At 29.6% G+C, this 15,971-nt stretch overlaps 1 protein-coding gene across 1 annotated transcript; it reads right to left on the reverse strand.

Moving 5' to 3' along the window:
* Positions 1-12,007: 12,007 nt before the first annotated feature.
* On the reverse strand, positions 12,008-15,971 carry LOC112743357 (uncharacterized). Its single transcript, XM_029292562.2, has 5 exons — positions 15,944-15,971; positions 14,365-14,857; positions 14,102-14,278; positions 13,698-13,819; positions 12,008-12,240 (listed from the first exon to the last, which is right to left on the reverse strand). Exons 1-4 carry the CDS (start codon positions 15,969-15,971, stop codon positions 13,738-13,740), a joined length of 780 nt encoding a protein of 259 aa, XP_029148395.1. The 3' UTR covers positions 12,008-12,240; positions 13,698-13,737.

Here is a 15,971-nt window from a genome sequence, read left to right on the forward strand (position 1 = left end):
TGACAAACCAAACATGATTTAAACAATAATTCGGTAAAACTTCTCCTTAATTCAGAGACATCTATTAAATAAATATAATAGTTTTCACATAGAAAACAGCTGCATGTATAAGTTATAACATACACGCATATAATAAAACATCAAATTTTAACCGTTCTAGTGCGCCATCCCTTCTAACTCTACAATTTTTCAGCAAACAAGGGTTTTGAGAAGACGTCACTACGCGACCTTCTCCCACTTCTGTCCTAAAACTCTATCCTAGGAAAAGTAAGTCCAACATAAAATTTAAACAATTCATTATATTCAGAGATAGAAAACCAACCTGGAATATTACTGCACAAACAACAAAAAAAGCAAACTCCATCCGATCTCAGTAAAAATAGCACCGTCCTAATGAAAAGGACAACGTATTAAATCCACAAGGTGAAACTAAATCAGAAACTAATTTGAAAGAATAAGAAAAACTCATTATTCTAATTAATTAAAACTTAATTCTAATTTCACCAAACTAACAATAGGCATGAAAAAATAAGCGACATAAGTTTAATGCAATTGAAATAAACTCATTCACAAAACTCAATCAAAATCTTCCAACAACTCAAGAACTCTTAATCTCACCTTACTTAACCTACTGTAACATTATTTGATTTTTAAACCTACTAAATTAACACAAAAAATTCTAATCACGGACTTCATTAAAAAAAATTTAACCACTGATTTAACCTAAACCCTAACAAAATGCTAAAGTTACAAATTAATATGTAAAAATAAAATAACCATACCAACAATAAATCTGATGATAGTAGCTGCAGAGTCTCTTTAACATGGTAGTCACAGAGAGGCGGCAGTGACGACACGTTAACGGCAACCACGGAGGAGGATGTGGCGGGGACAACAACAGCAGCAGAATCGACGACGACGTGCAGCGGCGGCGATGATGACGAGGTCCCGACAAGCTCCTGGTGCTGGCGACGGTGACCTCTCAATGGCGATAGAGAGAGAACACGACAGGGGAGAGAGGGAGAGAGAGAGAGAGAGAGAGAGAGAGAGAGAGAGAGAGAGAGAGAGAGAGAGAGAGAGAGAGAGAGAGAGAGAGAATTCGGGGAAGCATTACAAGAGAAACACTAAATACCATCAAATTTAGCGTTGGACGTTAATGTCAGGTTTACCGATTTATCAGAGGATTTGACAATAAATTCATCGAATAAAAAGCTTACCATCGGATTTGATTTTCCGACGGTAAATTCACCGATAATAATTGGAGAGAACAAGAAAAATTGGCGCCGAGATTACCGTCAGATTTATCCGCCGTAATCCTTAATTAGTGCAACGCTGCATTTTGGTCACTATCAAAACATTACTGTTGGATTTTTTTGCCGATAAATCTGACGGTAATATTGCCCCAAATTCGAACTGCAAACCCTCTCCCCCTTCATTTTTGAATAACACTCTCTAACCTTCTCCCCTCTCTCTCCCCCTTCTCATTCTCTCTCTCACAAACCACCTTTGGCAGCCCCTCCACCAGCGTCGGCCACCACCAACAACGTTCAAAGGTTGTGTGGACTCCACTGTTGCCGCCACCACTGCTGCACCACTATTGCCACTGCTCCCTATATCGTCGCTGCTCCCTATGTCGCCAGAGCTGCCTCCTTCTTCCCTCCAGGTATGTTGTCTTCCTCATACTTTCTATTATATATTTTTTAATTTATTTTTAAAAAAATCCCCAATAATACAATCCTACCGGTTGGTCACCGCCGCCACCACTTCACCAGAGCTGCCTCCTTCCTCCCTCTAGGTATGTTATCCTCTTCCTTCTTCCTATTATTTTTTTTCGAATTTAGTTCATGTATTAGTTTAGATTTAGAATTTTTTTATTTTATTTTGATTTAGGAATTTTTTTAATTCTATTTTGATGATTTTGTGTTTGAAATTTTATTTATAACTCTAATTTTGAATTTTTGTTTTGATGATTTTGTGTTTATTATTACGATTTCTGTTTATTGTTCTGATATTATAAAGGATGAAAGTGATTGTTAAGGGTTTATTATTTAAGTTTGCATTAAAAACGTTGTTGATGTATTGAATGTTTAAAAAGTACAAGTCAGTTTGGGATTTTGAGAATTCTGACTAGGGTTGAGGCTGGTGTGGTTGGTTTTTTTGTGTAATTGAATTTTCAGTTTGAAAATGATGAGAATCATATTAGAAAGAGTTAGAAATGTCCTTTACCCATTTATTAAAATGTGTCAATTGAGCTGAGTACTTAAAAATTTAGAATGCTTTCTTTGAAAAAAATACAAAGAAAAAACCCTTTTTTTGCAATTTATTTGAAAAAAAAAAACTATTAGCTTATTGTTGTTGTGTGTTGCATCGATTTCTTTGATTGTGCCAGATTTAGTATTGTTTATGAGTAATTTATCGTTGCTGATTCATTATCTCGAATTTTGTACATTTATTCGATGGATTTTTTTTATGTAGTCACTTTGCGAGTGGAAACAAAGAGAAAATTTGATGTTTGAATTTGATACATTTAATTTAGTTTTCTTTAGCTTCTCATGATATATAGTCTTGTTTTGCGATTTTGATAAATGAATTTTCATAAATTATTTAAGGTTGTATTCAATACAGTATAGTGTGATACGGATAAAATGTATGCTCCTTCGTCAAGGGAACGTAACGTGCCCAATGCCTTTATGATAAGGTAATACTTTCCTTCTCTCGCCATTCTCATTGTAAACTTAATTATTGAGTAGGATTTTATTTCTCTGAATCTTTTATCATCTACCAAGAAAAATATTTCATGAATTTGGTTATTTATATTTAGTTTATTTGTGTTATTTTAATATAATGTATTTGTATAATAAGTTTAGATTTTATTTGTGTTATCTTAATATATAATGTATTTGTATAATGTTATCGTTTATAATGATTTTGTATTATTGTATAGGGTGAATTTTTGTGAACTAATGTTGAACGGATACTTGGTTGTGTTATTTCTTGTTGTTTGATGTTTTTGCAAGTCAAGTGTTTGATTATACGCCTATTTGTCTATTATGTATTTTAAATTGCATGTTGTAGTTACTATGTGATTTAGGATGTTTGATTTTGTTTAAAATTATTATTTGAAATGATTATTATTTGAAATTGGATCGGATGGACCAGTTTGTTTAAAAAAATTAAAATTCAAGATTACCATTGGATTTATTGGGGGATAAATCCGACGATAAAAATTACCAGCGAATTTTTTCCGATAGTAATTAGCGTCGGATAAAAAATTCAATAATAATTAGTTATCGATGAGGTTTATGCTGTTGAATTTTTTCTGCCGCTAATTTTTCAATGGTAAATAGATTACCAGCAAATTTTTTAATAAATCTGCTGATAGTATCCAGCGAATTTTTTGTAGTGAAGTGAAGAGAGGGGTTCCACATTTAAATTTTAATCTAATCTTATTGTCGGGTTTATTGTCGAATTTTTTCGACAATAAATTATAAAAATAACGCATTTCATTAAACTGTTATACTGACAGATTATACAGACGAAGAGAGTTTTATATATATATATATATATATATATATATATATATATATATATATATATATATATATATTTGGAGAAGATGAAGAGAAGAACTACTAGTAGCATAATAAGCGCTAAATTTGTGCTTTAATTCTTTTTTTTTCCCTTATTTTTTAACAAAAGGATGTGCATATAATTGTTATGAATTTCTGAAAAAAACCATGTGGCAATGGCAATACACTGATTCTATATCGAAAATATTTAGTAACCAAAGAAAATCAGTTAAAAACAGTCATAACTTGCCTTATTTAACATTTATTAATTGTTGTGATAATTAATTAATGTTAAATAAGATAAATTCTGACTTTTTTTTTTGTCTACCTAGCATTACCGATCTTATATATATCCTTCCAATTTTAAGAGCATAAAATACAGTGGCTCTGTATACCATCCAAAACCAAAGTATTATTTGCCAAAACTATCTACTAAGAGACAGCTCAACTTTAGCTTCAAATTTTTTAGTTTTTTTTTTTAAAGGTTTATTTGAGCTAATATAATTTTCAAATAATTTCGCGTCATCCTTAATTTATTATCGCTTCCATATATATGTATGTTGACAAGCAGAAATATATAGTTCACTCGTAGGAGATATATATTGGTTTTTAGAAGGAATGATTTTATGATATCGTATGAATTTTAATGAAAAAATAAAATGTAATTCTTATTATTAACTTATTCTTTTAAATAAAAATATAATTTTAGCACAAGATAAATATATACCTGTATATGATCAACGCTTTAGGATATGAAAAAGATGGCTCTAAGATAAATAGGGTATATTTACGCAAATTAAGGTTTTTTTTTTTTAAATATTATTCATAACTATTCACAAGGTAAAGTATATGTATTTTGATTCTAGAATTTTTAAAATTTTTTAAAATTTATTTCTAACGTTTAATTTAAATTAATTTTATCTTTAATATTTAAAAAAAATTAAAATTTATTTTTATCATTAATGTTTTTACAATTAACAAATAATTAATTTTATTTTTCAATTATACTCTATTCTTATTTCTAACATTAATTTTAAACATAAACATATTACTAATCCTAATCCACTCCAAATCCCATCAACGTAACCAATAAGCCCACCACTACTCTCACCGTTTTATTATTGTTGTAGTTACCAACACCACCCTATACTCACCTATGAAACGTGGATATTTTTGAATTGTTATATATAGTGACCGATTCAGAAAATTTTGATAATAGAGACGAAATATATATAACATGATAATAATTTTTATAATAAAAATATTACGTTTATATAAAAAATTAGTTATCAAATTATCTACTATAAATTTATGTATAAATACATATATTATTTAACTTATTTTTAATGTATATTTTATATTTTAAAATTTGTATTTTAAGATTTATTATGTATAAGTAATTATTTTATGTATAGATAGTATAATTATTGTTATAATTATATTTTGTTATTGTAAAATATGATTAGGTTTCAAAATATCTAATTACAAATTAAAATACTAAAATAGTAATTTAAATAATAACATATACTTTAAAATTTAATTTTTTTATATTTTATATTTTAAAACCTTGACAATATAATTAAAATGTCTTTTTTTTGTATATGTCGTTAAACAATCATTTAAAACTCAACTTTCATACAATTAGCTCTTGATGATATTCATAGTTGAAAATTTTCATTTAATTAGTGTAGTTATTAGAAAAAAACTAAAGCTAATTTTAAAAGAAGAAATACAAATGGATAGATAATATTCTTTCGAGTCGATTTCTAAGAAAGAACATCAATCTTATTTAAATTTGAAACTTGATCATTATAATGGACATCTAATATGAAATTCTCAAATTGGCTATCAATAAGTGTCGAAAGTTGAATAAAAAATTATTGTGGGATCAAATTTAATAATTTAGTAGGGACAAATAAATATTATTATTATATACTACTCAATAAAATTCCAAATTATAGTGGGAGCACTTGCTCCCAATACCCTAAAAAGTGAATCCATCCCTGGTTGTATATATATGTGTTGTCCGCATTTTAAATATAACACTCATTTTATATATATATATCTTTTGTATGTAATTATATTTTAATAAAAATAAATAAAATATTTTTTTAAATATGTCTGCACACACCTAAAGATCTTCACTATATCAAATTTTATTCTTAACATATATTTTCGTAATGAGTTTAAAAATAATATATATTATCGCATAAAATTATTTTAAATATTTTATAAAATTAAAAAATTAAAAATAATTAAAATACATGATTTATTTTTAAAAAAATTATATTTTATATATATATCATATTTTTGTATTTAATTTTATAAAAAAAAAAAAATTTGGCCTACCGTCGTGTCGTCATGTCCCATGTCCATACTACATAAAACACTCATTTTCGCAGCTGCCTCCCTTCACCTCCTCCTCTCATTGTCATCTTTTCCCTTCTTAATCAATTATTTGGGGACTTCATTTTGTTGATGTTGACGGTGGTGCGGTGGGTGGCAATGGTGAGATGCGGTGGTGAGATAAAAAGTTAGGTAGCTATATGGGTGGTGGCAATAATAATGGTGAGGAAATAGGGAGGACTTAGGTGGTATAGGGACTAGGGAATTAGAGTTAGGTAGGGTTTCTAATTTAGGATATTCTAGAAGATTAGAGTTAAGTAAGATTAATAATAAAATTAAAAAAAAATAGTATTTAATTTTAATATATTAATAATATAAAATATTTTATATTTATATAATTATAATTATTTTTTTAAAAGATTAATTATTTACACGATTAATATAAAAAAATAGTTATTTTTATTAATATAATATTATGTGATTACATGTATATATAAAACGATTTTATATTGATAGTGTATTAAAATTAAATTCAACAGATATAGAATAATTATAGTTAAAAGTAAAATTTTAAAAAATATTGACTAACTATTTATCGTAAAAATATCACCATTAAAAATAAAATAAAAATATCTCAAATATTAAAAATAAAATTAAACGTATTTTAATATTAAAAAAAACACCGAGGGCAAAAAAAATTGGGTGCCTCGTTTTTATTGTTAAAAAATATTTTATATTTTTCAAAAACCAGAGTTTAGTTTTACTTTTATTGTTAATATGTTATTGTAACTCCTCAGTCCTCACAATTCACTTTATCCATGTAGCTTTCGCTTTCTGCTTTGAGTTCGAGGAACAGAAGCTCTAACTCTAACTTTACTAACATCATTATTATTCGGAATCTTTTTTCGTTTTCACCTCTTAGAATTTTTGGATATGGAACCGTGCATCACGTTTAATTTCACTTTAGGGACATTTGAATGCAAAAAAAGACAACAATCTATTCTATTTTATTCTCAATTTTCTGATCATATAGGAATCTTTTTTTCTTTATATCAATTTCTAAAGAACTTTTTGAACTTCATATTAATCATCATCAGATTGTGAAAAAGATTATGCAATGGTAAAGACATGCACTTTCTTCAATTCTGTATTTGAAAATGACGATCCCACAAAGCCACCAATAATTGAGAAAAATAAAAAATTCTACATACATACCCTTATCATCATCGATTCATCATCATAATTCATAAACTAGAGTTATTATAGAATTTAATTTCCATATATATTAATGGTGTCTAAAATTTTTTTATATTATTAAAAATAACTATTTTTAAATTTAGTATTTAAAAAATTATTTAAATACATAAATTTAATTAAATAATTATATAAAATTATTTATGATGTATCAAAATCAAACTCTTAATTATATACATCTCTTAGATTTATAGTGATAATAATGTGACATACTACATTAAGTATTAAATTATATAAAATTATACCAACAAAGTATTGGTTGGATGAAAGGACATACAAGAAAAATTAAATTTCCGACAATTAATTTATTTATTATAACTGTTGCAAAATAATTTTTTAGTGAAGTACTTTAGACTTTAAAAATGATTCTAATTATGAAAATTTTCAGAATAATTTTTTATGAAATACTAATTGTAAACAAAAAAAATATAAAAAATAATTATAATGATTAGGACTAAGATAAGTATATATTAAACATCTGTTTTTGATTTTATTTTTGATAAAATATTAATACTTTGTATTGATTATGCCATATATTGGGGTATACCTCTTGAGAATAAATAATAGAAAATAATCAAAGAATAAAAAATAAATTAAATGATTGGATGTCTAATTTTTAAATTTTTTTAATATGTAAATATTTTGTGGTTGATATTTTTTCCCCTCTCTCTAGTAGAATCGGTTTCTTAATTAGCAAATAAAACAATAAGAAATTAAAATCCAATCCGACAAGAAGATAGCTGGAATATGGTAATAATCACCCTCATGTATAGAATTTATTTGCCTTTATAGGATATATACGGCTACAACTAAGTACTATATGTCTTTTCATTTTATTTTTCAAATGTATATTAAGTTGCTATATACATACTCCCATAAATATATATATGTTGGAACCATATATTAATTTGTATGGTTGTAATAATAGTGGCGATTAGTAGGTTGGAGTATAGTTCATAAATGAGTCGTAGTTAGCCTATGTATGCTAGAAATTGGGACCCATTATATTATATGGTCCTATAACTATGATTAATACAAAAGAGTAAATGACATGAAAATGAATGTGCATGTCAATAAATGCGGTATTATTAATAGGAATAAACATTTAAATTCATCTAAACAAAATTTTGGATTGAATATTTTATTTTTAACAAATTATTAATTATTTTTTAGAAGTTTTAAATTTTTTTTTATTAAATAAACGGGCCTTTTTATTATTATTAAGAGATACTAATTTTTTTATAAAGGAATTTTTTGAGAATTTAATTCTATTATAATAAAATTTGTTTGAAATTTATTTGTCCAACATAAATTTTAAAAATTTAATTAAAAGTAACGAATAGTTTAATCTATCTAACAAGAATAATTCTTAAAATCTTATTTATTAAAAACTAAAATATTTAATCTAAAATTTGTAAGAATGAATTTAAATAAATATTCTATTAATATTATTTAGTAAAATGGGATATGCATGCATGCGCCGACGAAACAAAACAAAATATATATAATTAGAGAGCACAAGGAACCTTCCATCGATGCAAACAAAAAAGGGTTCCCCACCATTCACCTATTTTCATTCTTTTGAATACACGAAATGACACGAGATAATTGCTATGGAACCATCCTTGTGTTTCTAATTAAACCCGTCTATGAAAAGTTTGATAGAGAAAGAGAAGAAGAAATTACTCTAAACAACAAAAAGGGTACTACTTTTATGTATATTGCTATTACTATGACTGCGTTTGTTTATAGAGACAGGGTACTGTGACAGGGATACAGAGATATAAAATTGTATTTGACAGAAGAGATATGGATATAGATAATATGTTTAGAAACACTGAATTAGTGTATTTTGTGTCCATTCTGACAGAAAAGATACGGAGACACTAACAAAGAATACAACTTATTTTTCATTTTTTTTTATTCTTGTTAATTTTTTATAATTATATTTTTTATTATTATATTTTTCTTCTCAAAATTTTTGAATGAAAAAAAATAAAAATAAATTAAATTTTTATAATTTGTTCTAATTTATCACCAAATAGAATACAAGAACATAAAATTTTGTATTTTTGTCCATCAATATCTTATCCTGACCTATTCTTAGTGTCTTGTCCTATTCTATTCGCAAAAACAAACGCAGCCTATAAAATCAATTCTTCAAGCACTATCACAAGCAAAGAGGAAAAAAATATTAAAAATTAAAAATATTCTGCTCCGCAATAATTGTGTTTTTTTAAAAGTTTAATTTCAGCTTTATTTAGTCGTCGTCGTCTTCGTTTTATATTTAAAGGAAAATATACATACCTTATTCTTTTACAAAAAAAAATTATTGTTAGGTAGAGACATAAATAATTACACACTAAATATATCTCTAACATATGTATATAAGTAAAACAATTTATTAATTATATATTTAAATTAGTTTTAATTAATAAAATTACAATTTAATTGTAGTTAGACGGTTAAATAGGATTGATATGGAGATGGATAGGAACGTGATTTTTGCTATTCAACCTCGTCCCGTATTCCTTTCACTTCTCTACTATCCGTTCCACTTCTATCCACGGATAATAAATTAGTGTACCCTAACCCACTTTTATGGGTGTACTCAGGAGCGAAGCTAGATAAAATATTAGAGGGGCCAAAAATATTTACACAATAAAATAATACTAAAATAAAATTTTAAGGGAGAGGCTAAACTGAAATTTACATATAATTTACATGTAAAAAATTAAAATTAAGGGGGCCATCGCCCCCCTTTCTATGTATGTAGCTCCGCCCCCGGGTGTACTTGCTTTGTCTCTAGCTACTCGTCCCTATAAAAATTAAATAACACTTTAGTTTTTTCATATTTATATGTAAATTAAGATAAAAACTTAAAATTTATACATAAATTAAAATACAAACATAAAATTCATATCATGTTAAATAATTTGAAATTAAAAAAAATTAATGTCTAACCATTACAAATTTATATTTGGTCTTCCATTCACTTTCAACTTTTAAACGATCAAAATACTATCAATAAACACTCTTAATATTAGTTTTATTGTCATCTTCAACAGGAATTAATCCTTTTGAAGTTGAGACATTATTATTCGTTGCTTGTGGAATTTTTGAAGTTAGATTAGCATTATTCTAAATTTCACTTTTATTATCATTAGGAATAATACTATTGTTTTGTGTATCTTTTCTAGCATTACTAACCATGAAATAGCTTTAAAGAACCTATATTAAAAAAATTAAGCAAATTATATAGAACATTTAACAAAAAGATAAACTTTATACACCCCATATTAAAAAAAACTATTAACACTATTCATATGTATCATTAGCTTTTATCCATCAAAATTCACAAATTTAAACTTTATTATAAGAAAATTATTTTGTATTATTGTAACAACAGTGCTTTATGATGAGTCCCTGGACATAAGAAAAGTTTCACTAGAAAAAAATTTTTTTTACCAACGTAATTAAATTAATGAATAGTTATGTTGCATATATTAAAAAAATTACAGAAAAACTACAATCACAAAATTACAAATATTAGTATAAACTATAAAAAAAAGGGTTAAGTACTGTTTTCGTCCCTAAGGTCTGGGGTGAAAATTAAATTCGTCTCCGACCCTTTTTTATTATTAAAATCATCCTTAACATTACAAAACATTATAAAATCATCTTTTTATCCATAAACAACATTTTTTTGGACAAAATTACCCTTAAACAAAAATAAAAATTATTAAAAAAAAACCACCCCACCCCAGCCACCCCACCCCTTATCTCCATCCCTCCCACCTAAATCAGAAAACAAAAAGAAAATAAACAAAAGACACATAACAAAAGAAGAGAGAAACAAAGAAAAAGAAGAAAGAAAAGGAAAGGAAGAATTAGGGAGGTGACAGCGAAAAAGAGTGTGGCCGCCACCGTGCTTTCGCCGTTATATCGTGACTATAGAAAAAGAGAGATAAAACGAGCAGATGAGAGAGAGAATGAGAGAAGAGAGGAAGGTGCAGAGGTTGGGAAGGTGGAGAGCGGAGAGTGGTTGGATTGATAGAAGCGTCTTCGAGTTCGTCGTCTTCAGCTTCGAATCCCCCGACATGGCGGCGCTGTGACGTGTTCTGGGAAGGGAGAGGCGACGCTTGTAGTGGCTGTTGGCTTTCGACAGACGGTGATCGTGGGTGGCAGTTGGAAGGAAGAGAAAGAAGAATAGGAAGAAGAAGGAGGGGCGCACTGAGGGCGGCGGCGGCCTGAGGTTGATTATGGCAGTAGGTTCCCGCACTGCACCGTCACTTCCTCCTCTTTCTGTTCTTCATTTTTTTATTTTTTTTATTTTTGAAGAATTTGAACGTCTTTTTTTTTTTTAATTTCTATCGTTCTTGATTTTGGATCTGAGGTTACGGTAATGATTGTTAAATTGTTGTTAAATCTAAAATTTCTGTTAATTTATTTTGTGGATGTTGTTGCTGTTGATTCATTTTGATTTTGGTGTTACTGAAAGTGTGTTGTTGTTGCTGAATTTGTTGAATTTGTTATTGAATTTGTTGTTGAATTTAGTTGTTGCTGTTGCTTAATTTATTTGTTAACTTGAACAAAAGCTTGTTGTTAATGGAGTTTGAGGAGAGAAAATGGGGGTTGATGTAGAGAGAGAAAGGTAGGTGAAGGAAGAAGCTTAGGTTGGGAGTTTGAGTTTATTGGGTTGTTGGGGAGAAAATGTAACACCCTCACTATCAGAAGTCACGCTTCTGGCTGCGCTACTCTGATAGCAAGAAGTATTACGACTACTTTACATACTAAATAATAACATAGGAGCCTCTGACTCGACATTGTATCGCTGATTTCTTAGAAAACCGGAAATAAACACTTTATCTTAAGAAAAATACAAACAGGCATAGATTCATATACAAGACTCCTTACATAATAACTCATAATATTACATATAAAACATACAATTCCTATCCCTCTTACAAACTTATAATAACAAAGACGAGGGAAGAAAATAATCTAATTAATACAACATCTTATAAACCAAACGCAGTATAACTCTTCTTAATGCTTCTTCATCCGGTTCCTAAAAAGGTAAAGGTGTAGGGGGGTGAGAACCTAACCACACGGTCTCACCACGCAGTTTCAAAGTTGTCATAAAAAGATATTTAATAAGAAAACTGTTTTCAAGCTCAGTGATTATCATTGCCTTATGAATCTTTTAAAAACCAGTAGGTAATTGTTTAAAACATTTTCAAAGAAACGTTTAATCTTTCAAAAATCCGAAACATTTCCTTTCTTATAAGAAAAATCTCAATAAGAAACCGACCACGCAATCAAACAATACAATCATTAATTCAGCACCAAAGTTCATTCTCAAATGTAGCACACCAGGACAAACACAAGCAAGACAGACAAAGAAAGTACAAGTAGGAAGCAGTTACAGCAAATAGTTCAAGTAGCAGTTAAGAACAGTTTAGCAATTAGGCAAACCAAAACAAGTTCAAACCCAAGCAAAGCATACAAATGCATATGATGCATGCCTGTCCTATGGCTGATGAGGCTCATCTGTCGGTTATCCAGCCAACCCGACAAGTCTGAATTGTACTTAGACTGTCCCCCGACGTGCATCCCCAAGAGTCATGCATAGCTTTTTCTCAAATAATCAATATTACTCAATGGGGGTAACATTCCCGGGAATTTATATAGTGCCCGGTCACACACTTACGTCGTAGGGTCAACAGAGTATCGAGTTTTTAACCTGGTACACGTGGTGGCAAGCCACAGCACTTAATCCAGGGAACCTCGTATCTCAGATATTTCAAATTTATAAGCCATATAAATAATTCATTCATCATTCATCAATATCTAAGTCATTCTCAATATCATCATCATTCGTCAATCCATATCCATTTCCAAATTCATTCAAAAATCATATTTCAAATAAATCCTCATCATCCTTTTTTCCGTTTCGTTCACTAACAATTCTCAATCCAAAACATAACTTTTTCTTTGATAAAAGAAGTATTCTTAAATCATATAATGCTTAAAATTAAACCTTTTAAAATAACTACTTCAAATGAAACTTCTAATTTTATAAAATTTCGACAGCATCTCCTCTAAAACTCGGATTCTGCCACCCTTTTCGGGTCCCATCCAAACATTTCTCAAACTTTTCCAAAACCTCAATCATTTTCCAAGGATTCGGCTAGTTCCAATATCAAATAATTTTCAAAGCGAATCAGTGCCCACAATAAATCTCTTTTTAAAATCAAACCATTTCCAAAGCCAACTCCTTTACATCATCAAAAATAGCTTCAAAACCAAGAAAAGCCATTTTCCATAATAATCAACTAAATAACCTTTCAAACTAATTTCTTTTCAACAATCACAAACTACTCAATCAGTCAAACAATCAGTCATTCAGTCCAGCAAACAACCACATTTAGAAGACAATTATAATCACAGGCATATGTTCTCTCGCATTAATATCTATTTATCACAACTCTGTAATATAAATTAGATTTTTAGAAAAATCCCTACCTCGATGTCTCAATCGCACAATTTAGCTCAATAATCCCCTTTATCCCCAGTTCATGGCAGCAGCAGCGATCTTAGCAGCTCCATTATCAATTATGAATTTGCAATAGATAAATCGACAGTGGCTAGAATGGAAACATATTTCTGTAATTAGAGTAAGGGTGGCACAAGGAAACCAAATAGCAGTAGGATAAAGGCAGAAACATTATAAATTTTAGAATTAAAGGAGTTGAAATTAAAATGGGAAGAATAGTGCTACTGGAGACAACAACATTCAGTAGTTCCAAACAAGGGTGGCAGCGCCGAGATATGACAATAGTGACTCTGGTAAATTAAACGGATCAGAACTAGCTGCGTAAATAAAATGGCACAAAGAAGAATCAAAGCGATCTTACCCATGAACTTACCAAGATGAAAAGTAGTGGCTACAACGTCTCTCTCTACAATCAATTAGCAGCCAGGACACAACCAGGTTCATCACCCAAACACGGCAGTAACTGCAAGCTCCGGAACACTGATAGTAACAGCAGCAGCAGTAGAGGTATCCATCGCCACCTTCTTCCTTTTCTTGCTCGGACTCCTCCCTGCGGCGAACCCAACAGCAGCAACAACTTCTCACAATAAAGGTAAACTTAACGGATGAAGAAGCTGAGGCAGGGTTAGGGCTTACCAACAGATACAGGCTTGAAAGGCACTTTCCGGCGCCAGCAGCGACGAGGAGCTCCGGCAACGCAGCAGCCACGCGAGCAGAACGACGGCGAGCCCATCAACGCGGCGTCGACGACAGCTCCGCGACAGTTTCCTTCGCGCGTGTTCCCCTGTTCGCGACTCAAACGGCGGCGGATCTGTAGATGATAACACGTGGTGGTTGCAGCGGCGTTCAGACTCCAGCGACGGCGTGTAGTTCTGGCGGCGATAGAGGCGCGAATGGCGGCGACGGGCTTCATCGCCGACAGCGGCAGCGACTGGCGCAAGGATGGCGGCGCTACGACGACGACGTGAACGCGGACCGCAGTGGCGGCGGCTTCTTCCTCTCAACTCACTTTTCTTCTTCTTCTCCCTCTCCGCTTCTCTTTCTCTCGTCACTCGCTTACCCTTTCTTTCTTTCTCAGTTCCCCACTTCTCAAGTTCCCCCCCTGCCTTCCTTATTTTCCCTTTCTTTTCTTATTTCCCCTTTCTTCCCCTGTTTTCCTAATTTTTCCTTTCTTTCCTTATTTCTCTTTCTCCCGTAGGTTAGGTTAAGAAATAGGAAAGTGAATGACGGTAGGGTTAAGTTAGGGGGTTTGGGTTTGATTTAATTAAAGTTAGGATTAGGGTAGTTTAGGTAATTTTAATAAAATTAGGGGTATAAAATATTAATTAAAAATCTAATTTAATCCTTTAGAATTATTTGAAAATGTTATTTGATTATTAATTTATTAATTAACTTTTAATCAAATATTTTAATTTAAAATTAGATTTAATATAATTAATTTTCTTTGTTTATAAAATTAAAATATTAAATTATAGAATCTCTATTATTTAACTAAATTGTATAAAATCTTTATTCTTTTACAACTATTAAGCTGTCTAATTTAAATATAGAAAATTATTCAATAATTATAATATTAAGTAAAATTTTTTTTAATTTAATTGTCAAATTTTAATTTAATTATTTTTAATAAAATATTTTCTGAAAATAAAGTCTTTAATAAATAAATAAATTGAAATTAACTTATGATAATATTTTTTGAAAATTATGGGTCTTACAGAAAACAAAGTTTGGGTCTTTGATTGGAGGAAGAAATGGTTTAGGAGGATGATGGAGAAAGAGAGGGATAATGAAGCCGCTGCAACGGAAGGATGATGAACAAAGTTAATTTATTTTTTACAAGGATAAATTTGTCTTTTTAGAGCGAAAAGGATGATAATAAAGCGTTTTTAAACGTTGAGGATGATTTTAATAAGAAAAAAAGGTCGGGGACGATTTTGATTTTCACCCCAGATCTTAGAGATGAAAACAATACTTACCAAAAAAAACTATAATCATAAGAACTATAGAAAGTCTCTTAGTTTCAATCAAAATAAAAAATAAAATACTATAATCAGACACATATAAACAAAATTACAATCAACAAAGTTTCTATTCTCAAATCTCAATCAACAAAACTATAATCAACAAAATCTCTATCAAACAAAATTCTCAATCTGACATATATAAACTTTATTGGCGGTTAGAGAGACAAAGAAAAGAGATTTTAGTGACGGACTCACATGCAATGGGACGGCCACACTCAT

Source organism: Arachis hypogaea, chromosome 14 (genome assembly GCF_003086295.3).
Source record: "Arachis hypogaea cultivar Tifrunner chromosome 14, arahy.Tifrunner.gnm2.J5K5, whole genome shotgun sequence".
NCBI classification, from domain to species: Eukaryota; Viridiplantae; Streptophyta; class Magnoliopsida; order Fabales; family Fabaceae; genus Arachis; species Arachis hypogaea.

What these genes read in the sequence shown, in the direction of transcription:
- LOC112743357 (XM_029292562.2), bottom strand. Translation starts at nt 15,971, where the DNA reads ATGAGTGTGGCCGTCCCATTGCATGTGA. An exon ending in TTTCAAGCCTGTATCTGTTG is followed by an intron (nt 14,279 to 14,364) that starts GTAAGCCCTAAC and finishes GGTTCGCCGCAG; the next exon opens with GGAGGAGTCCGAGCAAGAAA. An exon ending in AGCCACTACTTTTCATCTTG is followed by an intron (nt 13,820 to 14,101) that starts GTAAGTTCATGG and finishes TTTCCATTCTAG; the next exon opens with CCACTGTCGATTTATCTATT.